General features: G+C 42.2%; 1 protein-coding gene across 4 annotated transcripts in view; it reads right to left on the reverse strand.

Moving 5' to 3' along the window:
* slc36a4 (solute carrier family 36 member 4) overlaps window positions 1-24,467 on the reverse strand; it is a 249,142-nt gene that overhangs the window by 146,017 nt on the left and 78,658 nt on the right. For all 4 annotated transcript variants that reach the window (XM_036965570.2, XM_036965569.2, XM_036965574.2 and 1 more), the window contains exon 11: window positions 23,410-23,579. In XM_036965570.2, the coding sequence (XP_036821465.2) occupies window positions 23,410-23,579 (170 nt within the window). The remainder of the gene's footprint in view (window positions 1-23,409; window positions 23,580-24,467) is intronic.

Here is a 24,467-nt window from a genome sequence, read left to right on the forward strand (position 1 = left end):
GGTAGCCATGCGGGTTAAGTGTGCCTTGAGTTCTAAATAAATCACTGACAGTGTCACCAGCAAAGCACCCCCACAGCATCACATCTCCTCCTCCATGCTTCACGGTGGGAACCACACATGTGGAAATCATCCGTTCACCTACTCTGCGTCTCACAAAGATACGGCGGTTGGAACCAAAAATCTCAACTTTGGAGTCATCAGACCAAAGGACAGATTTCCAAAGGTCTAATATCCACTGCTCGTTTTTCTTGGCCCAAGCAAGTCTCTTCTTATTATTGCTGTCCTTTAGTAGTGGTTTCTTTGCAGCAATTCGACCATGAAGGCCCGGTTCACGTAGTATTCTCTGAAGTTGATGTTGAGATGTGTCTGTTACTTGAACTCTGTGAAGCATTTATTTGGGCTGCAATTTCTGAGGCTGGTAACACTAATTAACTCTGGGTCTTCCTTTCCTGTGGCGGTCAACATGAGAGCCAGTTTCATCATAGAGCTTGATGGTTTTTGTGACTGCACTTGAAACGTCAAAATTCTTGAAATGTTCTGTATTGACTGACCTTCACATCGTAAAGTAATTATGGACTGTCGTTTCCCTTTGCTTGTTGAGCTGTTCTTGCCATAATATGGACTTGGTCTTTCACCAAATAGGGCTATCTTCTGCATACCATACCTATTTTAGTTACAACACAAATGATTGGCTCAAATGTATTAAGAAGGATAGAAATTCCACAAATTAACATTTTACAAGCCACACCTGTTAATTGAAACCATTCCAGGTGACTACTGATTGAAGCTGGTTTAGAGAATGCCAAGAGTGTGCAAAGCTTAAACTTAAACAACACAATGTAACTCCAAGTCAATCACACTACTGTGAAATCAAACTGTCCACTTAGGAAGAAACACTGATTGACAATAAATTTCACATGCTGTTGTGCAAATGGAATAGACAACAGGTGGAAATTATAGGCAATTAGCAAGACACCCCGAATAAAGGAGTGGTTCTGCAGGTGGTAACCACAGACCTCTTCTCAGTTCCTATGCTTCCTAGCTGATGTTTTGGTCACTTTTGAATGCTGGCGATGCTTTCACTCTAGTGGTGGCATGAGACGGAGTCTACAACCCACACAACTGGCTCAGGTAGTGCAGCTCATCCAGGATGGCACATCAATGCGAGCTGTGGGAAGAAGGTTTGCTGTGTCTGTCAGCGTAGTGTCCAGAGCATGGAGGCGCTACCAGGAGACAGGCCAGTACATCAGGAGACGTGGAGGAGGCCGAAGGAGGGCAACAACCCAGCAGCAGGACCGCTACCTCCGCCTTTGTGCAAGGAGGAGCAGGAGGAGCACTGCCAGAGCCCAGCAAAATGACCTCCAGCAGGCCACAAATGTGCATGTGTCTGCTCAAACGGTCAGAAACAGACTCCATGGGGATGGTATGAGGGCCCGACGTCCACAGGTGGGGGTTGTGCTTACAGCCCAACACCGTGCAGGACGTTTGGCATTTGCCAGAGAACACCAAGATTGGCAAATTCGCCACTGGCGCCCTGTTCTCTTCACAGATGAAAGCAGGTTCACACTGAGCACATGTGACAGACGTGACAGTCTGGAGACGCCGTGGAGAACGTTCTGCTGCATGCAACATCCTCCAGCATGACCGGTTTGGCAGTGGGTCAGTCATGGTGTGGGGTGGCATTTCTTTGGGGGGCCCCACAGCCCTCCATGTACTCGCCAGAGGTAGCCTGACTGCCATTAGGTACCGAGATGAGATCCTCAGACCCCTTGTGAGACCATATGCTGGTGCGATTGGCCCTGGGTTCCTCCTAATGCAAGACAATGCTAGACCTCATGTGGCTGGAGTGTGTCAGCAGTTCCTGCAAGAGGAAGGCATTGATGCTATGGACTGGCCCGCCCGTTCCCCAGACCTGAATCCAATTGAGTACATCTGGGACATCATGTCTCGCGCCATCCACAGACTGTCCAGGAGTTGGCGGATGCTTTAGTCCAGGTCTGGGAGGAGATCCCTCAGGAGACCATCCGCCACCTCATCAGGAGCATGCCCAGGCGTTGTAGGGAGGTCATACAAGGACGTGGAGGCCTCACACACTACTGAGCCTCATTTTGACTTGTTTTAAGGACATTACATCAAAGTTGGATCAGCCTGTAGTGTGGTTTTCCACTTTAATTTTGAGTGTGACTCCAAATCCAGACCTCCATGGGTTGATAAATTTGATTTCCATTGATCATTTTTGTGTGATTTTGTTGTCAGCACATTCAACTATGTAAAGAAAAAAAGTATTTAATAAGAATATTTCATTCATTCAGATCTAGGATGTGTTATTTTAGTGTTCCCTTGCTTTTTTTTGAGCAGTGTATAAAATGTATTTTGATTTGTTTAACACTTTGTTGGTTACTACATGATTCCATGTGTGTTATTTCATGGTGTTGATGTCTTCACTATTATTCTACAATGTAGATTATAAAGAAAAACCCTTGAATGAGTAGGTGTGTCCAAACTTGACTGGTACTGTATATATCCCTGTTCACTGGCGTTTAATAGAGTTAAAATAAAATAGCTGTTTATGAAGGGGTGAAAGAGCACATACAGAGAGACATATCCCTCGTGTCCCCATATTTCATACCCATCTCTCACTGCCACACCCACACTTTTTACATTTACATTTAGTAATTTAGCAGATGCTCTAATCCAAAGCGACTTTCAGTAGTAGTGAGTGCACACATTTTCTTGCTTTTTCATACTGGTCCCCTGTGGGAATTGAACCCACAACCGTGGCATTTCAAGCTCCTAACTCTACCAACTGAGCCACACACAAAAAACCACACAAACACACATGTGGTGTTGAGAGAGAAACCTTGCTGTAACACCCTGTTCCATGGTATGTTTTATGTGTCTTAGGTTTGACCAACGGCAGGGTGACAAGGCACATAAAACACTGGGTCTCACTGGGGTCATAAACCATGAAAAAACAGCAAGGTCCCCACAACTCCACACCACCAAGAGGAGAACATCACTGTATATACACACTACTCTAACACCACCAAGAGGAGAACATCACTGTATATACAGTGCCTTGCGAAAGTATTCGGCCCCCTTGAACTTTGCGACCTTTTGCCACATTTCAGGCTTCAAACATAAAGATATAAAACTGTATTTTTTTGTGAAGAATCAACAACAAGTGGGACACAATCATGAAGTGGAACGACATTTATTGGATATTTCAAACTTTTTTAACAAATCAAAAACTGAAAAATTGGGCGTGCAAAATTATTCAGCCCCTTTACTTTCAGTGCAGCAAACTCTCTCCAGAACTTCAGTGAGGATCTCTGAATGATCCAATGTTGACCTAAATGACTAATGATGATAAATACAATCCACCTGTGTGTAATCAAGTCTCCGTATAAATGCATCTGCACTGTGACAGTCTCACAGGTCCGTCAAAAGCGCAGAGAGCATCATGAAGAACAAGGAACACACCAGGCAGGTCCGAGATACTGTTGTGAAGATGTTTAAAGCCGGATTTGGATACAAAAATATTTCCCAAGCTTTAAACATCCCAAGGAGCACTGTGCAAGCGATAATATTGAAATGGAAGGAGTATCAGACCACTGCAAATCTACCAAGACCTGGCCGTCCCTCTAAACTTTCAGCTCATACAAGGAGAAGACTGATCAGAGATGCAGCCAAGAGGCCCATGATCACTCTGGATGAACTGCAGAGATCTACAGCTGAGGTGGGAGACTCTGTCCATAGGACAACAATCAGTTGTATATTACACAAATCTGGCCTTTGTGGAAGAGTGGCAAGAAGAAAGCCATTTCTTAAAGATATCCATAAAAAGTGTCGTTTAAAGTTTGCCACAAGCCACCGGTGAGACACACCAAACATGTGGAAGAAGGTGCTCTGGTCAGATGAAACCAAAATTGAACTTTTTGGCAACAATGCAAAACGTTATGTTTGGTGTAAAAGCAACACAGCTCATCACCCTGAACACACCATCTCCACTGTCAAACATGGTGGTGGCAGCATCATGGTTTGGGCCTGCTTTCTTCAGCAGGGACAGGGAAGATGGTTAAAATTGATGGGAAGATGGATGGAGCCAAATACAGGACCATTCTGGAAGAAAACCTGATGGAGTCTGCAAAAGACCTGAGACTGGGATGGAGATTTGTCTTCCAACAAGACAATGATCCAAAACATAAAGCAAAATCTACAATGGTGTGGTTCAAAAATAAACATATCCAGGTGTTAGAATGGCCAAGTCAAAGTCCAGACCTGAATCCAATCGAGAATCCGTGGAAAGAACTGAAAACTGCTGTTCACAAATGCTCTCCATCCAACCTCACTGAGCTCGAGCTGTTTTGCAAGGAGGAATGGGAAAAAATGTCAGTCTCTCGATGTGCAAAACTGATAGAGACATACCCCAAGCGACTTACAGCTGTAATCGCAGCAAAAGGTCGAGGTCTAGTACTACTTCCGGCGCCGACAGAGATGGCCGCCTCGCTTCGCGTTCCTAGGAAACTATGCAGTTTTTTGTTTTTTTACGTGTTATTTCTTACATTAGTACCCCAGGTCATCTTAGGTTTCATTACATACAGTCGAGAAGAACTACTGAATATAAGATCAGCATCAACTCACCATCAGTACGACCAAGAATATGTTTTTCGCGACGCGGATCCTGTGTTCTGCCTTACAAACAGGACAACGGAGTGGATCCTATGCAGCGACCCAAAAAAACGACTCCGAAAGAGAGGGAAACGAGGCGGTCTTCTGGTCAGACTCCGGAGACGGGCACAGCGCGCACCACTCCCTAGCATTCTTCTTGCCAATGTCCAGTCTCTTGACAACAAGGTTGATGAAATCCGAGCAAGGGTAGCATTCCAGAGGGACATCAGAGACTGTAACGTTCTTTGCTTCACGGAAACGTGGCTTACTGGAGAGACGCTATCCGAAGCGGTGCAGCCAACAGGTTTCTCCACGCATCGCGCAGACAGGAAAAAACATCTTTCTGGTAAAAAGAGGGGCGGGGGCGTATGCCTTATGACTAACGTGACATGGTGCGATGAAAGAAACATACAGGAACTCAAATCCTTCTGTTCACCTGATTTAGAATTCCTCACAATCAAATGTAGACCGCATTATCTACCAAGAGAATTCTCTTCGATTATAATCACAGCCGTATATATCCCCCCCCAAGCAGACACATCGATGGCTCTGAACGAACTTTATTTAACTCTCTGCAAACTGGAAACAATTTATCCGGAGGCTGCATTCATTGTAGCTGGGGATTTTAACAAGGCTAATCTGAAAACAAGACTCCCCAAATTTTATCAGCATATCGATTGCGCAACCAGGGGAGGAAAGACCTTGGACCATTGTTACTCTAACTTCCGCGACGCATATAAGGCCCTGCCCCGCCCCCCTTTCGGAAAAGCTGACCACGACTCCATTTTGTTGATCCCTGCCTACAGACAGAAACTAAAACAAGAGGCTCCCACGCTGAGGTCTGTCCAACGCTGGTCCGAACAAGCTGACTCCACACTCCAAGACTGCTTCCATCACGTGGACTGGGAGATGTTTCGTATTGCGTCAGATAACAACATTGACGAATACGCTGATTCGGTGTGCGAGTTCATTAGAACGTGCGTTGAAGATGTCGTTCCCATAGCAACGATTAAAACATTCCCTAACCAGAAACCGTGGATTGATGGCAGCATTCGTGTGAAACTGAAAGCGCGAACCACTGCTTTTAATCAGGGCAAGGTGTCTGGTAACATGACCGAATACAAACAGTGCAACTATTCCCTCCGCAAGGCTATCAAACAAGCTAAGCGCCAGTACAGAGACAAAGTAGAATCTCAATTCAACGGCTCAGACACAAGAGGCATGTGGCAGGGTCTACAGTCAATCACGGACTACAGGAAGAAACCCAGCCCAGTCACGGACCAGGATGTCTTGCTCCCAGGCAGACTAAATAACTTTTTTGCCCGCTTTGAGGACAATACAGTGCCACTGACACGGCCTGCAACGAAAACATGCGGTCTCTCCTTCACTGCAGCCGAGGTGAGTAAGACATTTAAACGTGTTAACCCTCGCAAGGCTGCAGGCCCAGATGGCATCCCCAGCCGCGCCCTCAGAGCATGCGCAGACCAGCTGGCCGGTGTGTTTACGGACATATTCAATCAATCCCTATACCAGTCTGCTGTTCCCACATGCTTCAAGAGGGCCACCATTGTTCCTGTTCCCAAGAAAGCCAAGGTAACTGAGCTAAATGACTACCGCCCCGTAGCACTCACATCCGTCATCATGAAGTGCTTTGAGAGACTAGTCAAGGACCATATCACCTCCACCCTACCTGACACCCTAGACCCACTCCAATTTGCTTACCGCCCAAATAGGTCCACAGACGATGCAATCTCAACCACACTGCACACTGCCCTAACCCATCTGGACAAGAGGAATACCTATGTGAGAATGCTGTTCATCGACTACAGCTCGGCATTCAACACCATAGTACCCTCCAAGCTCGTCATCAAGCTCGAGACCCTGGGTCTCGACCCCGCCCTGTGCAACTGGGTACTGGACTTCCTGACGGGCCGCCCCCAGGTGGTGAGGGTAGGCAACAACATCTCCTCCCCGCTGATCCTCAACACTGGGGCCCCACAAGGTTGCGTTCTGAGCCCTCTCCTGTACTCCCTGTTCACCCACGACTGCGTGGCCACGCACGCCTCCAACTCAATCATCAAGTTTGCGGACGACACAACAGTGGTAGGCTTGATTACCAACAACGATGAGACGGCCTACAGGGAGGAGGTGAGGGCCCTCGGAGTGTGGTGTCAGGAAAACAACCTCACACTCAACGTCAACAAAACTAAGGAGATGATTGTGGACTTCAGGAAACAGCAGAGGGAACACCCCCCTATCCACATCGATGGAACAGTAGTGGAGAGGGTAGCAAGTTTTAAGTTCCTCGGCATACACATCACAGACAAACTGAATTGGTCCACTCACACAGACAGCATCGTGAAGAAGGCGCAGCAGCGCCTCTTCAACCTCAGGAGGCTGAAGAAATTTGGTTTGTCACCAAAAGCACTCACAAACTTCTACAGATGCACAATCGAGAGCATCCTGGCGGGCTGTATCACCGCCTGGTATGGCAACTGCACCGCCCTCAACCGTAAGGCTCTCCAGAGGGTAGTGAGGTCTGCACAACGCATCACCGGGGGCAAACTACCTGCCCTCCAGGACACCTACACCACCCGATGTCACAGGAAGGCCATAAAGATCATCAAGGACATCAACCACCCGAGCCACTGCCTGTTCACCCCGCTATCATCCAGAAGGCGAGGTCAGTACAGGTGCATCAAAGCTGGGACCGAGAGACTGAAAAACAGCTTCTATCTCAAGGCCATCAGACTGTTAAACAGCCACCACTAACACTGAGTGGCTGCTGCCAACACACTGACACTGACTCAACTCCAGCCACTTTAATAATGGGAATTGATGGGAAATGATGTAAATATATCACTAGCCACTTTAAACAATGCTACCTTATATAAATGTTACTTACCCTACATTATTCATCTCATATGCATACGTATATACTGTACTCTATATCATCGACGGTATCCTTATGTAATACATGTATCACTAGCCACTTTATACTATACTATGCCACTTTGTTTACATACTCATCTCATTTGTACATACTGTACCCGATACCATCTACTGTATCTTGCCTATGCTGCTCTGTACCATCACTCATTCATATATCCTTATGTACATATTCTTTATCCCCTTACACTGTGTACAAGACAGTAGTTTTGGAATTGTTAGTTAGATTACTTGTTATTACTGCATTGTCGGAACTAGAAGCACAAGCATTTCGCTACACTCGCATTAACATCTGCTAACCATGTGTATGTGACAAATAAAATTTGATTTGATTTGATTTGATTTGAAAAGGTGGCGCTACAAAGTATTAACTTAAGGGGGCTGAATAATTTTGCACGCCCAATTTTTCAGTTTTTGATTTGTTAAAAAAAGTTTGAAATATCCAATAAATGTCGTTCCACTTCATGATTGTGTGTTGTTGTTGATTCTTCACAAAAAAATACAGTTTTATATCTTTATGTTTGAAGCCTGAAATGTGGCAAAAGGTCGCAAAGTTCAAGGGGACCGAATACTTTCGCAAGGCACTGTACACTACTCTAACATCACCAAGAGGAGAAAATCACTGTATATACACTACTAACACCACCAAGAGGAGAACATCACTGTATATACACTACTAACACCACCAAGAGGAGAACATCACTGTATATACACTACTAACACCACCAAGAGGAGAACATCACTGTATATACACTACTCTAACATCACCAAGAGGAGAACATCACTGTATATACACTACTAACATCACCAAGAGGAGAACATCACTGAATATACACTACTCTAACACCACCAAGAGGAGAACATCACTGAATATACACTACTAACACCACCAAGAGGAGAACATCACTGTATATACACTACTAACATCACCAAGAGGAGAACATCACTGTATATACACTACTCTAACATCACCAAGAGGAGAACATCACTGAATATACACTACTAACATCACCAAGAGGAGAACATCACTGTATATACACTACTAACATCACCAAGAGGAGAACATCACTGTATATACACTACTCTAACATCACCAAGAGGAGAACATCACTGTATATACACTACTAACATCACCAAGAGGAGAACATCACTGTATATACACTACTAACACCACCAAGAGGAGAACATCACTGTATATACACTACTAACATCACCAAGAGGAGAACATCACTGTATATACACTACTAACACCACCAAGAGGAGAACATCACTGAATATACACTACTAACACCACCAAGAGGAGAACATCACTGTATATACACTACTAACACCACCAAGAGGAGAACATCACTGAATATACACTACTAACACCACCAAGAGGAGAACATCACTGTATATACACTACTAACACCACCAAGAGGAGAACATCACTGAATATACACTACTAACACCACCAAGAGGAGAACATCACTGTATATACACTACTAACACCACCAAGAGGAGAACATCACTGTATATACACTACTAACATCACCAAGAGGAGAACATCACTGTATATACACTACTAACACCACCAAGAGGAGAACATCACTGTATATACACTACTCTAACATCACCAAGAGGAGAACATCACTGAATATACACTACTCTAACATCACCAAGAGGAGAACATCACTGTATATACACTACTAACACCACCAAGAGGAGAACATCACTGTAAATACACTACTCTAACATCACCAAGAGGAGAACATCACTGTATATACACTACTAACACCACCAAGAGGAGAACATCACTGTATATACACTACTAACACCACCAAGAGGAGAACATCACTGTATATACACTACTAACACCACCAAGAGGAGAACATCACTGTATATACACTACTCTAACACCACCAAGAGGAGAACATCACTGTATATACACTACTCTAACACCACCAAGAGGAGAACATCACTGTATATACACTACTAACACCACCAAGAGGAGAACATCACTGTATATACACTACTCTAACACCACCAAGAGGAGAACATCACTGTATATACACTACTAACACCACCAAGAGGAGAACATCACTGAATATACACTACTCTAACATCACCAAGAGGAGAACATCACTGTATATACACTACTAACACCACCAAGAGGAGAACATCACTGTATATACACTACTCTAACACCACCAAGAGGAGAACATCACTGTATATACACTACTCTAACACCACCAAGAGGAGAACATCACTGTATATACACTACTAACACCACCAAGAGGAGAACATCACTGTATATACACTACTAACACCACCAAGAGGAGAACATCACTGTATATACACTACTCTAACATCACCAAGAGGAGAACATCACTGTATATACACTACTAACACCACCAAGAGGAGAACATCACTGTATATACACTACTAACACCACCAAGAGGAGAACATCACTGTATATACACTACTAACACCACCAAGAGGAGAACATCACTGTATATACACTACTAACATCACCAAGAGGAGAACATCACTGTATATACACTACTAACACCACCAAGAGGAGAACATCACTGAATATACACTACTAACACCACCAAGAGGAGAACATCACTGTATATACACTACTAACACCACCAAGAGGAGAACATCACTGAATATACACTACTAACACCACCAAGAGGAGAACATCACTGTATATACACTACTAACACCACCAAGAGGAGAACATCACTGTATATACACTACTCTAACACCACCAAGAGGAGAACATCACTGTATATACACTACTAACACCACCAAGAGGAGAACATCACTGTATATACACTACTAACACCACCAAGAGGAGAACATCACTGTATATACACTACTCTAACATCACCAAGAGGAGAACATCACTGTATATACACTACTAACACCACCAAGAGGAGAACATCACTGTATATACACTACTAACACCACCAAGAGGAGAACATCACTGTATATACACTACTAACACCACCAAGAGGAGAACATCACTGTATATACACTACTCTAACACCACCAAGAGGAGAACATCACTGTATATACACTACTAACACCACCAAGAGGAGAACATCACTGTATATACACTACTCTAACACCACCAAGAGGAGAACATCACTGAATATACACTACTCTAACACCACCAAGAGGAGAACATCACTGAATATACACTACTAACACCACCAAGAGGAGAACATCACTGTATATACACTACTCTAACACCACCAAGAGGAGAACATTACTGAATATACACTACTCTAACACCACCAAGAGGAGAACATTACTGAATATACACTACTCTAACATCACCAAGAGGAGAACATCACTGTATATACACTACTCTAACACCACCAAGAGGAGAACATCACTGAATATACACTACTAACACCACCAAGAGGAGAACATCACTGTATATACACTACTCTAACACCACCAAGAGGAGAACATCACTGAATATACACTACTCTAACATCACCAAGAGGAGAAAATCACTGTATATACACTACTAACACCACCAAGAGGAGAACATCACTGTATATACACTACTAACACCACCAAGAGGAGAACATCACTGTATATACACTACTCTAACATCACCAAGAGGAGAACATCACTGTATATACACTACTAACACCACCAAGAGGAGAACATCACTGTATATACACTACTAACACCACCAAGAGGAGAACATCACTGTATTACACTAACACCACCAAGAGGAGAACATCACTGTATATACACTACTAACACCACCAAGAGGAGAACATCACTGAATATACCCTACTAACACCACCAAGAGGAGAACATCACTGTATATACACTACTAACACCACCAAGAGGAGAACATCACTGTATATACACTACTAACACCACCAAGAGGAGAACATCACTGAATATACCCTACTAACACCACCAAGAGGAGAACATCACTGAATATACCCTACTAACACCACCAAGAGGAGAACATCACTGAATATACCCTACTAACACCACCAAGAGGAGAACATCACTGAATATACACTACTAACACCACCAAGAGGAGAACATCACTGAATATACACTACTAACACCACCAAGAGGAGAACATCACTGAATATACACTACTAACACCACCAAGAGGAGAACATCACTGTATATACACTACTCTAACATCACCAAGAGGAGAACATCACTGTAAATACACTACTCTAACATCACCAAGAGGAGAACATCACTGTATATACACTACTCTAACACCACCAAGAGGAGAACATCACTGTAAATACACTACTCTAACATCACCAAGAGGAGAACATCACTGAATATACACTACTCTAACATCACCAAGAGGAGAACATCACTGTATATACACTACTAACATCACCAAGAGGAGAACATCACTGTATTACACTACTCTAACATCACCAAGAGGAGAACATCACTGTAAATACACTACTCTAACATCACCAAGAGGAGAACATCACTGTATATACACTACTAACATCACCAAGAGGAGAACATCACTGTATTACACTACTCTAACATCACCAAGAGGAGAACATCACTGTAAATACACTACTCTAACACCACCAAGAGGAGAACATCACTGTATATACACTACTAACACCACCAAGAGGAGAACATCACTGTATATACACTACTAACATCACCAAGAGGAGAACATCACTGTATTACACTACTCTAACATCACCAAGAGGAGAACATCACTGTATTACACTACTCTAACATCACCAAGAGGAGAACATCACTGTAAATACACTACTCTAACACCACCAAGAGGAGAACATCACTGTATATACACTACTAACACCACCAAGAGGAGAACATCACTGTATATACACTACTCTAACATCACCAAGAGGAGAACATCACTGTATATACACTACTCTAACACCACCAAGAGGAGAACATCACTGTATATACACTACTAACACCACCAAGAGGAGAACATCACTGTATATACACTACTCTAACATCACCAAGAGGAGAACATCACTGAATATACACTACTAACATCACCAAGAGGAGAACATTACTGAATATACACTACTCTAACATCACCAAGAGGAGAACATCACTGTATATACACTACTAACACCACCAAGAGGAGAACATCACTGTATATACACTACTAACACCACCAAGAGGAGAACATCACTGTATATACACTACTCTAACACCACCAAGAGGAGAACATCACTGTATATACACTACTAACACCACCAAGAGGAGAACATCACTGTATATACACTACTAACACCACCAAGAGGAGAACATCACTGTATATACACTACTAACACCACCAAGAGGAGAACATCACTGTAAATACACTACTCTAACATCACCAAGAGGAGAACATCACTGAATATACACTACTCTAACATCACCAAGAGGAGAACATCACTGTATATACACTACTAACACCACCAAGAGGAGAACATCACTGTATATACACTACTAACACCACCAAGAGGAGAACATCACTGTATATACACTACTCTAACACCACCAAGAGGAGAACATCACTGTATATACACTACTAACACCACCAAGAGGAGAACATCACTGTATATACACTACTCTAACATCACCAAGAGGAGAACATCACTGTATATACACTACTAACATCACCAAGAGGAGAACATCACTGTATATACACTACTCTAACATCACCAAGAGGAGAACATCACTGTATATACACTACTAACACCACCAAGAGGAGAACATCACTGTATATACACTACTAACATCACCAAGAGGAGAACATCACTGAATATACACTACTAACACCACCAAGAGGAGAACATCACTGTATATACACTACTAACACCACCAAGAGGAGAACATCACTGTATATACACTACTAACACCACCAAGAGGAGAACATCACTGTATATACACTACTCTAACACCACCAAGAGGAGAACATCACTGTATATACACTACTAACACCACCAAGAGGAGAACATCACTGTATATACACTACTAACATCACCAAGAGGAGAACATCACTGTATATACACTACTCTAACACCACCAAGAGGAGAACATCACTGTATATACACTACTAACATCACCAAGAGGAGAACATCACTGTATATACACTACTAACACCACCAAGAGGAGAACATCACTGTATATACACTACTAACATCACCAAGAGGAGAACATCACTGTATATACACTACTAACACCACCAAGAGGAGAACATCACTGTATATACACTACTAACATCACCAAGAGGAGAACATCACTGTATATACACTACTCTAACATCACCAAGAGGAGAACATCACTGTAAATACACTACTAACACCACCAAGAGGAGAACATCACTGTATATACACTACTAACACCACCAAGAGGAGAACATTACTGAATATACACTACTCTAACACCACCAAGAGGAGAACATCACTGAATATACACTACTCTAACACCACCAAGAGGAGAACATCACTGAATATACACTACTCTAACACCACCAAGAGGAGAACATCACTGAATATACCCTACTAACACCACCAAGAGGAGAACATCACTGTATATACACTACTAACACCACCAAGAGGAGAACATCACTGTATTACACTAACACCACCAAGAGGAGAACATCACTGAATATACCCTACTAACACCACCAAGAGGAGAACATCACTGTATATACACTACTAACACCACCAAGAGGAGAACATCACTGAATATACACTACTCTAACATCACCAAGAGGAGAACATCACTGAATATACACTACTAACACCACCAAGAGGAGAACATCACTGAATATACCCTACACATATAAAATACATGCAGACACCTTGATGTTCACTTTCGGCTTAATTCTATCTTCCGAGAACTGAACAACTAGCGAAGGTGGTATCTTAACACATTTCTACCCAGTACAGGCTGCTAAGCATATCTGGGCCCCAACCAGTTAGACCAGCATCATCAAATAGCAAGGTTTGTTTTTTAGTTTTCTTTCAACTAAAACCATGAGAGAGTAAAGTCATATTTACTATGTAACCAATTAGGACGCAAACACAAGAACAGACAGTAATACAGGTCAATGTAAGGGTTTTCTACAACAGTAATACAGGTCAATGTAAGGGTTTTCTACAACAGTAATACAGGTCAATGTAAGGATTTTCTACAACAGTAATACAGGTCAATGTAAGGGTTTTCTACAACAGTAATACAGGTCAATGTAAGGATTTTCTACAACAGTAATACAGGTCAATGTAAGGATTTTCTACAACAGCAATACAGTAGAATATCTGAAGCTGCACCTGGATATATGGTCCTACAGAGACAAACTGAGAAAAGTCTGTAGTTATCTGTGAAATGCATTAATCATCAAACTACCTTAATAGTTAATTCAGGAAGGAAAGAAAGAAAACACTTCCCGTCCTTAAAACTTAATGTCATTTTCAGATGCTGTTTTAGCCTTAAAGAGATGAATTCAGTATTCTGTCAAAGATGTATTGCTAACTGAGGATTGGATAGGTGAAAGAACAGAACAGATAGAAAGACGCGTACATGAATGAATAGATGGATTGGGGGATTGTCACGTTCTGACCATTGTTCTTTTGTGTTTTCTTTGTTTTAGTGTTGGTCAGGACGTGAGCTGAGTGGGCATTCTATGTTGTGTCTAGTTTTCCCATTTCTATGTTTGGCCTGATATGGTTCTCAATCAGAGGCAGGTGCTAGTCATTGTCTCTGATTGGGAACCATATTTAGGTAGTCTGTTTTGTGTTGGGTTTTGTGGGTGGTTGTTTCCGGTCTTCTGTCTTTGTGTCTATGCACCAGATAGGACTGTTTCGGTTTTTCACATTTGTTGTTTTGGTATTTTGTAGTGTTCACGTTTATTGTCTTTATTAAACATGTTGAACTCTAACCACGCTGCGCTTTGGTCCGATCCTTCGTCCACAGAAGAAAACCGTTACAGGGATGAACAAATGAAGGAATAGATGGATTGGGATGAACAGATGAAAGAATAGATGGATTGGGATGAACAGGTGAAGGAATAGATGGATTGGGGGATGAAGAGCTGAAGGAATAGATGGATTGGGGGATATACAAATGAAGGAATAGATGGATTGGGGGATGAACAACTGAATGAATAGATGGATTGGGGGATAAACAAATTAAGGAATAGATGGATTGGGGGATGAACAGTTGAAGGAATAGATGGATTGGGGGATGAACAGATGAAGGAATAGATGGATTGGGGGATAAACAAATGAATGAATAGATGGATTGGGGGATGAACAAATGAATGAATAGATGGATGGATTGGGGGATGAACAGATGAAGGAATAGATGGATTGGGGGATGAACAAATGAATGAATAGATGGATTGGGAGATAAACAAATTAAGGAATAGATGGATTGGGGGATGAACAGATGAAGGAATAGATGGATTGGGGGATGAACAAATGAATTAATAGATGGATTGGGAGATAAACACATTAAGGAATAGATGGATTGGGGGATGAACAGATGAAGGAATAGATGGATTGGGGGATGAACAGATGAAGGAATAGATGATAGGGGGATGAACAGACGTTCTGTCTTCATGCCCAACCTCATGAATATCATAAATAAGGGTATGCACGAGCGACGGTGGTAAACTGATATATATGTATTTATTGTATAGATAGATATGTATTTATTATATAGTATTTATTATATAGATAGATATATTTTTTTCTGTATCTATGTATTTATTAAATAGACATAGATAGGTCATATAGTATCTATGGTTTGTCTTAAAACCCATCCTTGAAAGAATTGAATCAGCCACTGAACCATGGAGCCACCCAGAAGTGATGTATACAGTTGAAGTCGGAAGTGTACATACACCTTAACCAAATACATTTAAACCCAGTTTCATAATTCCTGACATATAATCCTAATAAAAATTCCCTGTCTTAGGTCAGTTAGGATCACCACTTCATTTAAAGAATGTGAAATGTCAGAATAATAGTAGAGAGAATGATTTATTTCAGCTTTTATTTCTTTCATCACATTCCTTGTTGGTCAGAAAATTACATACACTCAAATAGTATTTGGTAGCATTGCCTTTAAATAGTTTAACTTGGGTGAATTTTGGCCCATTCCTCCTGACAGAGCTGGTGTAACTGAGTCAGGTTTGTTGGCCTCTTTGCTCGCACACGCTTTTTCAGTTCTGCCAACAAATTTGATATAGGATTGAGGTCAGGGCCTTGTGATGGCCACTCCATTACCTTGACTTTGTTGTCCTTAAGCCATTTTGCCACAACTTTGGAAGTCTTGAGATGTTGCTTCAATATATAAACATAATTTTCCTTCCTCATGAAGCCATCTATTTTGTGAAGTGCACCAGTCCCTCCTGCAGCAAAGCACCCCCACAACATGATACTGCCACCCCCGTTGGGATGGTGTTCTTTGGCTTGCAAGCATCCCCTTTTTCCTCCAAACATAACGATGGTCATTATGGCCAAACAGTTCTATTTCTGTTTCATCAGACCAGAGGACATTTCTCCAAAAAGTACGATCTTTGTCCCCATGTGCAGTTGCGAACCGTAGTCTGGATTTTTATGGCGGTTTTGGAGCAGTGGCTTCTTCCTTTTACTGTGAATATAGATACTTTTGTACATGTTTCCTCTAGCATCTTCACAAGGTCCTTTGCTGTTGTTCATTTGCACTTTTTCATCTCTAGTAGACAGAACGCGTCTCCGTCCTGAGCGGTATGACGGCTGCGTGGTCCCATGGTGTTTATACTTGCGTACTATTGTTTGTACAGATGAACGTGGTACATTCAGGCGTTTGGAAATTGCTCCCAAGAATTAACCAGACTTGTGGAGGTCTACAATTCTTTTTCTGTGGTCTTGGCTGATTTCTTTTGATTTTCCCATGATGTCAAGCAAAAACGCACTGAGTTTAAGGTAGGCCTTGAAAACATCCACAGGTACACCTCCAATTGACTAAAATTATGTCACAGCCTATCAGAAGCTAAAGGTATGATATAATTTTCTGGAATTTCCAAAGCTGTTTAAAGGCAGTCAACTTAGTGTATGTAAACTTCTGACCCACTGGAATTGTGATAGTGAATTATAAGTGAAATAATCTGTCTGTAAACAATTGTTGGAAAAATTACTTGTGTCATGCACAAAGTAGATGTCCTAACCGACTTGCCAAAAAAATAGTTTGTGTATGTAACCTTCCGACTTCAACTGTATATATCACTTCTGAGTGGCTCCACGTTTCAGCGGCTGATTCAATTTATCCAAAGATGGGCATTAAGACAAAACAATAGAGATACTACTTGATCTCAGAATTTCCCCTCCGTCAGCATAAATTCATCAATTACTTTTTTAGGGTATATTTATAAACTCGACACTTTCAACGCAAGCTAATACATGTTAAGCTTCATAGTTGATGCTTGTGTTCATTGCATTAAGTTGTCACTAAATTTCACTTCCAACCTCCCTCTGGTCAAGGTTATGGTAGGTCTACCATGGGCAGCATCGTCTGTTCAGTCACCCAGCCAGTTCAGCACCATGGACAGGGTTATAGCTCGTCACCTAGCCATTTCAGGACCATGGACAGAGATCCAACTATTCACCAAGCCAATTCAGGACCATGGACACGGCTCAAACTGTTCCCCCAGCCAGTTCAGCACCATGGACAGGGCTCAAACTATTCACCCAGACAGTTCAGCACCATGGATAGGGCTCTTGGTGACTACAAGGCAGAGTATGGAGTTGGTTAAAATAGAACTGGGCAAACAGGCCTCCCCCACATTGACAGTGTAGCATCCTATCCTAGCAGGCGCAGGCCTGACTGGCCACATTAGTTGGTATGTAGTGTCTGTTGACAGACAGACAGACATATCCTGAGGATGTGTTTCTAATGCTCTCCTCTTCCTCAGCAGTTTCCTATTTTATGCAGTCATGCTATTCATTATTCTTCCATCCATTAGCCAGCTTTTAACTTAACTTTTTCCAATTAATCATTTCAGACAAGAGAGGAGGAAGCAAACTAACGGCATCAAAGTTTACTTTGAGATGAAGAGGAGGAAGCAAACTAACGGCATCAAAGTTAACTTTGAGATGAAGAGGAGAGGAGGAAACTAATGGCATCAGTGTTTACTTTGAGATAAAGAGGAGGAGGGAAACTACCGGCATCAGTGTTTACTTTGAGATAAAGAGGAGGAGGGAAACTACCGGCATCAGTGTTTACTTTGAGATAAAGAGGATGAGGGAAACTACCGGCATCAGTGTTTACTTTGAGATAAAGAGGAGGAGGGAAACTACCGGCATCAGTGTTTACTTTGAGATAAAGAGGAGGAGGGAAACTTCCGGCATCAGTGTTTACTTTGAGATAAAGAGGAGGAGGGAAACTACCGGCATCAGTGTGTACTTTGAGATAAAGAGGAGGAGGAAAACTAACGGCATCAGTGTTTACAATGAGATAAAGAGGGGAAGAGCTACATCTGTACCTCCCTGGGTTGGGTTCTCCCTGGGGTATCCCACTAGAACACCAAGTACGTACAGACACACACACACACACACCATAAAAGTCTTTGAAGAGTGCAACTCAGACACAGTGAGATAATTGAAAGCACCAAGACAACCAGCCATTCCGCAGTCAATCTTCTGCTAGTTCATTCATTCAACATCTGGGGGCTGCCTGTCTGCCTGCCTGCATAGGGAAAAATATGTAAAAAGTCTTTCATGATTTTCAGCCAAAGAGATTCATTCCAGGTCCGATCAACTGAGACCACTCTCACATTGTAAATCAGACAGAGGAAACAGACAAGATTCTCAGATGTTTCTCACAACCCACCTACATAGATACACAAGCAGTTGTGCTACCCACAAACTCTAGAGAAATAAACTCCCTTGGGATAGTTTGTAGCAAATGTATAAAAGGCTAGGATCATCCCACTCACTCACAGCTGTTATACACCATCAGTACACCGTAGATACAATGTAAGTACTCACAGGTCAGATAAACAAGCAGTCAGTAATTCAGTTCACCACACACACAGTTGAAGTCGGAAGTTTACATACACGTTAACCAAATACATGTAGTCAGTTTTTCACAATTCCTGACATTTAATCCTAGTAAAGATTCCCTGTCTTAGGTCATTTAGGATCACCACTTTATTTTAAGAATGTGAAATGTCAGAATAATAGTAGAGAGAATGATTTATTTCATCCTTAGTTTATTTCATCACATTCTCAGTGGGTCAGAAGTTTACATACACTCAATTAGTATTTGGTAGCATTGCCTTTAAATTGTTTAACTTGGGCCAAACATTTGGGTAGCCTTCCACAAGCTTCCCACAATAAGTTGGGTGAATTTTGGCCCATTCCTCCTAACAGAGCTGGTGTAACTGAGTCAGGTTTGTAGGACTCCTTGCTCACACACGCTTTTTCAGTTCTGCTGAATTTGTCATTTCTATAGGATTCAGGTCAGGGCTTTGTGATGGCCACTCCATTACCTTGACTTTGTTGTCCTGTTGAAGGAATTGAATTCCTCTGTTTTAATTCCCAATTAAAATTAAACACGCTGTCAATTCATAAGAATTTGTAAGACCCTTAATTTTTAGGAATGGACAGAGCCCCGGTCTTAAAGTCAAGTAACAGCCTTTATTCAAGAGAGTACTGAGTACTTACACATTTTACCACGGGTTATAAACTGAAAATGACATCAGTGTTTTCTAAATGTTCCGTCTCTTCTTGACACTGGAAGAAAGGCTCTATAGTTCTCAAGCCTTCCCTCCTCGCCTAGAGCCAAGGTCAACCAGTGTAGATAAGCATTCTAGACAGTCTGGAGATATAATTAATTCCTTTGTACCAAGGAACAGACCGTCATTGTTCTAAACTCCACATTCACTACATTATATTCAGTACTGGGATCAAGAGAGAAAATTCATACATGTACAGTAACATAATAGTATTCTGATTAGTCAGGCATGATTGAAATGTATACATAATTAGTCATTATAGGTAAAAATTCCCTTAACATGTCCTTAAGCCATTTTGCCACAACTTCGGAAGTATGCTTGGGGTCACTGTCCATTTGGAAGACCCATTTGCGACAAAGCTTTAACTTTCTGACTGATGTCTTGAGATTCAATATATCCACATAATTTTCCTGCCTCATGACGCCATCCATTTTGTTATTTTGTGAAGTGCACCAGTCCCTCCTGCAGCAAAGCACCAACGCAACATGATGCTGCCACACCCGTCTTCACGGTTGGGATGGTGTTCTTCGGCTTGCAAGCCTCCCCCTATGCAAACCATAAGGCTTTTTTATGCCGGTTTTGGAGCAGTGGCTTCTTCCTTGCTGAGCGGCCTTTCTGGTTATGTCGATATAGGACTTGTTTTACAGTGGCTTTAGATACTTCTGTACAGGTTTCCTAAAGCATCTTCACAAGGTCCTTTGCTGTTGTTCTGGGATTGACTTGCACTTTTCGCACCAAAGTACGTCCATCTCTAGGAGACAGAACTCGTCTCCTTCCTGAGCAGTATGACTTGCGTACTATTGTTTGTACAGATGAACGTGGTACATTCAGGCGTTTGGAAATTGCTCCCAAGGATGAACCAGACTTGGAGGTCTACAATTTTTTCTGAGGTCTTGGCTGATTTCTTTTGATTTTCCCATGATATCAAGCAACAACAAAAAAGTCACAGAGTTTGAAGGTAGGCCTTGAAATACATCCACAGGTACACCTCCAATTGACTCAAATTATGTCAATTAGTCTATCAGAAGCTTCTAAAGCCATGACATAATTTTCTTTAATTTTCCAAGCTGTTTAAAGGCACAGTCAACTTAGTGTATGTACACTTCTGACCCACTGGAATTGTGATACAGTGAATTAATCTGTCTGTAAACAATTGTTGGAAAAATTACTTGTGTCATGCACAAAGTAGATGTCCTAACCGGCCAAAACTATAGTTTGTTAAAAAGTAATTTGTGAGGTGGTTGAAAAGCGAGTTTTAATGACTCCAACCTAAGAGTATGTAAACTTCCGAATTCAACTGTGTGTACGTGTGTGAAAATATATATATATATATACAGTGCCTTGCGAAAGTATTCGGCCCCCTTGAACTTTGCGACCTTTTGCCACATTTCAGGCTTCAAACATAAAGATATAAAACTGTATTTTTTTTGTGAAGAATCAACAACAAGTGGGACACAATCATGAAGTGGAACAACATTTATTGGATATTTCAAACTTTTTTAACAAATCAAAAACTGAAAAATTGGGCATGCAAAATTATTCAGCCCCCTTAAGTTAATACTTTGTAGCGCCACCTTTTGCTGCGATTACAGCTGTAAGTCGCTTGGGGTATGTCTCTATCAGTTTTGCACATCGAGAGACTGACATTTTTTCCCATTCCTCCTTGCAAAACAGCTCGAGCTCAGTGAGGTTGGATGGAGAGCATTTGTGAACAGCAGTTTTCAGTTCTTTCCACAGATTCTCGATTGGATTCAGGTCTGGACTTTGACTTGGCCATTCTAACACCTGGATATGTTTATTTTTGAACCATTCCATTGTAGATTTTGCTTTATGTTTTGGATCATTGTCTTGTTGGAAGACAAATCTCCATCCCAGTCTCAGGTCTTTTGCAGACTCCATCAGGTTTTCTTCCAGAATGGTCCTGTATTTGGCTCCATCCATCTTCCCATCAATTTTAACCATCTTCCCTGTCCCTGCTGAAGAAAAGCAGGCCCAAACCATGATGCTGCCACCACCATGTTTGACAGTGGGGATGGTGTGTTCAGCTGTGTTGCTTTTACGCCAAACCTAACGTTTTGCATTGTTGCCAAAAAGTTCAATTTTGGTTTCATCTGACCAGAGCACCTTCTTCCACATGTTTGGTGTGTCTCCCAGGTGGCTTGTGGCAAACTTTAAATGACACTTTTTATGGATATCTTTAAGAAATGGCTTTCTTCTTTCCACTCTTCCATAAAGGCCAGATTTGTGCAATATACGACTGATTGTTGTCCTATGGACAGAGTCTCCCACCTCAGCTGTAGATCTCTGCAGTTCATTCAGAGTGATCATGGGCCTCTTGGCTGCATCTCTGATCAGTCTTCTCCTTGTATGAGCTGAAAGTTTAGAGGGACGGCCAGGTCTTGGTAGATTTGCAGTGGTCTGATACTCCTTCTATTTCAATATTATCGCTTGCACAGTGCTCCTTGGGATGTTTAAAGCTTGGGAAATCTTTTTGTATCCAAATCCGGCTTTAAACTTCTTCACAACAGTATCTCGGACCTGCCTGGTGTGTTCCTTGTTCTTCATGATGCTCTCTGCGCTTTTAACGGACCTCTGAGACTATCACAGTGCAGGTGCATTTATACGGAGACTTGATTACACACAGGTGGATTGTATTTATCATCATTAGTCATTCAGAGATCCTCACTGAAGTTCTGGAGAGAGTTTGCTGCACTGAAAGTAAAGGGGCTGAATAATTTTGCACACCGAATTTTTCAGTTTTTGATTTGTTAAAAAAGTTTGAAATATCCAATAAATGTTGTTCCACTTCATGATTGTGTCCCACTTGTTGCTGATTCTTCACAAAAAAAATACAGTTTTATATCTTTATGTTTGAAGCCTGAAATGTGGCAAAAGGTCGCAAAGTTCAAGGGGGCCGAATACTTTCGCAAGGCACTGTATATATATATATATATATATATACACACACATACATACACACACACACACACACGTACATATATACACACTATAGACAGAGAGAAGGTACTCACAGGTCAGGCAGACGAGCAGGCCTCTGAGGATCATCTCACAGGGTGCCCTCCAGCTCTTCCTTAGCCTCGCTTGGACCGGGGGAATCATGATCTCCGCCGGGACGAAGAACTGGATGGCAAAGCTGACAAACACGCCGAAGGAGTAAAGGATCTTCACCATCTGATTGGTCCTGCAGAGAGAAACACACACAGGGGAGATAAGAGTGAGAACTGCTTTGAACCAATGGATTTGAAACAGAGCCTTGGAATAGAGGCCCAGACATGTTTTGACCACAGTCTAAGCTGTATTTATTCTACAGGTCCAGGTGTGTTTGGAATAGAGGCCCAGACATGTTTTGACCACAGTCTCAGATGTATTTATTCTACAGGTCCAGGTGTGTTTGGAATAGAGGCCCAGACATGTTTTGACCACAGACTCAGCTGTATTTATTCTACAGGTCCAGGTGTGTTTGGAATAGAGGCCCAGACATGTTTTGACCACAGACTCAGCTGTATTTATTCTACAGGTCCAGGTGTGTTTGGAATAGAGGCCCAGCCATGTTTTGACCACAGACTCAGCTGTATTTATTCTACAGGTCCAGGTGTGTTTGGAATAGAGGCCCAGCCATGTTTTGACCACAGCCTCAGATGTATTTATTCTACAGGTCCAGGTGTGTTTGGAATAGAGGCCCAGCCATGTTTTGACCACAGCCTCAGCTGAATTTAGTCTACAGGTCCAGGTGTGTTTTCAGTTCATCCCCATGGGGCCCTACTGTACAGTAACAGGCAGTGGTGTGTATAACCACAGGGGCCAATGACAATGTTTGGGTCTAAAGCACAGGAGGCTCCTGAGGGGAGGACAGTTCATAATATTGGCTGGAATGGAGTGAATTGAAAAAAAAACATGTGTTTGATACCATTTCATTTTTTCCATTCCAGTCATGACAATGAACCAGTCATCCCCACCGGCTGCCTGTGGTCTAAAGTGTGTTTAATAACAGGGGCCAGGGACAGGGTTTGGTCTAAAGTGTGTTTAATAACAGGGGCCAGTGACAGGGTTTGGTCTAAAGTGTGTTTAT

Source organism: Oncorhynchus mykiss, chromosome 27 (genome assembly GCF_057628025.1).
Source record: "Oncorhynchus mykiss isolate SJ-2025 chromosome 27, ASM5762802v1, whole genome shotgun sequence".
Taxonomy (NCBI): Eukaryota; Metazoa; Chordata; class Actinopteri; order Salmoniformes; family Salmonidae; genus Oncorhynchus; species Oncorhynchus mykiss.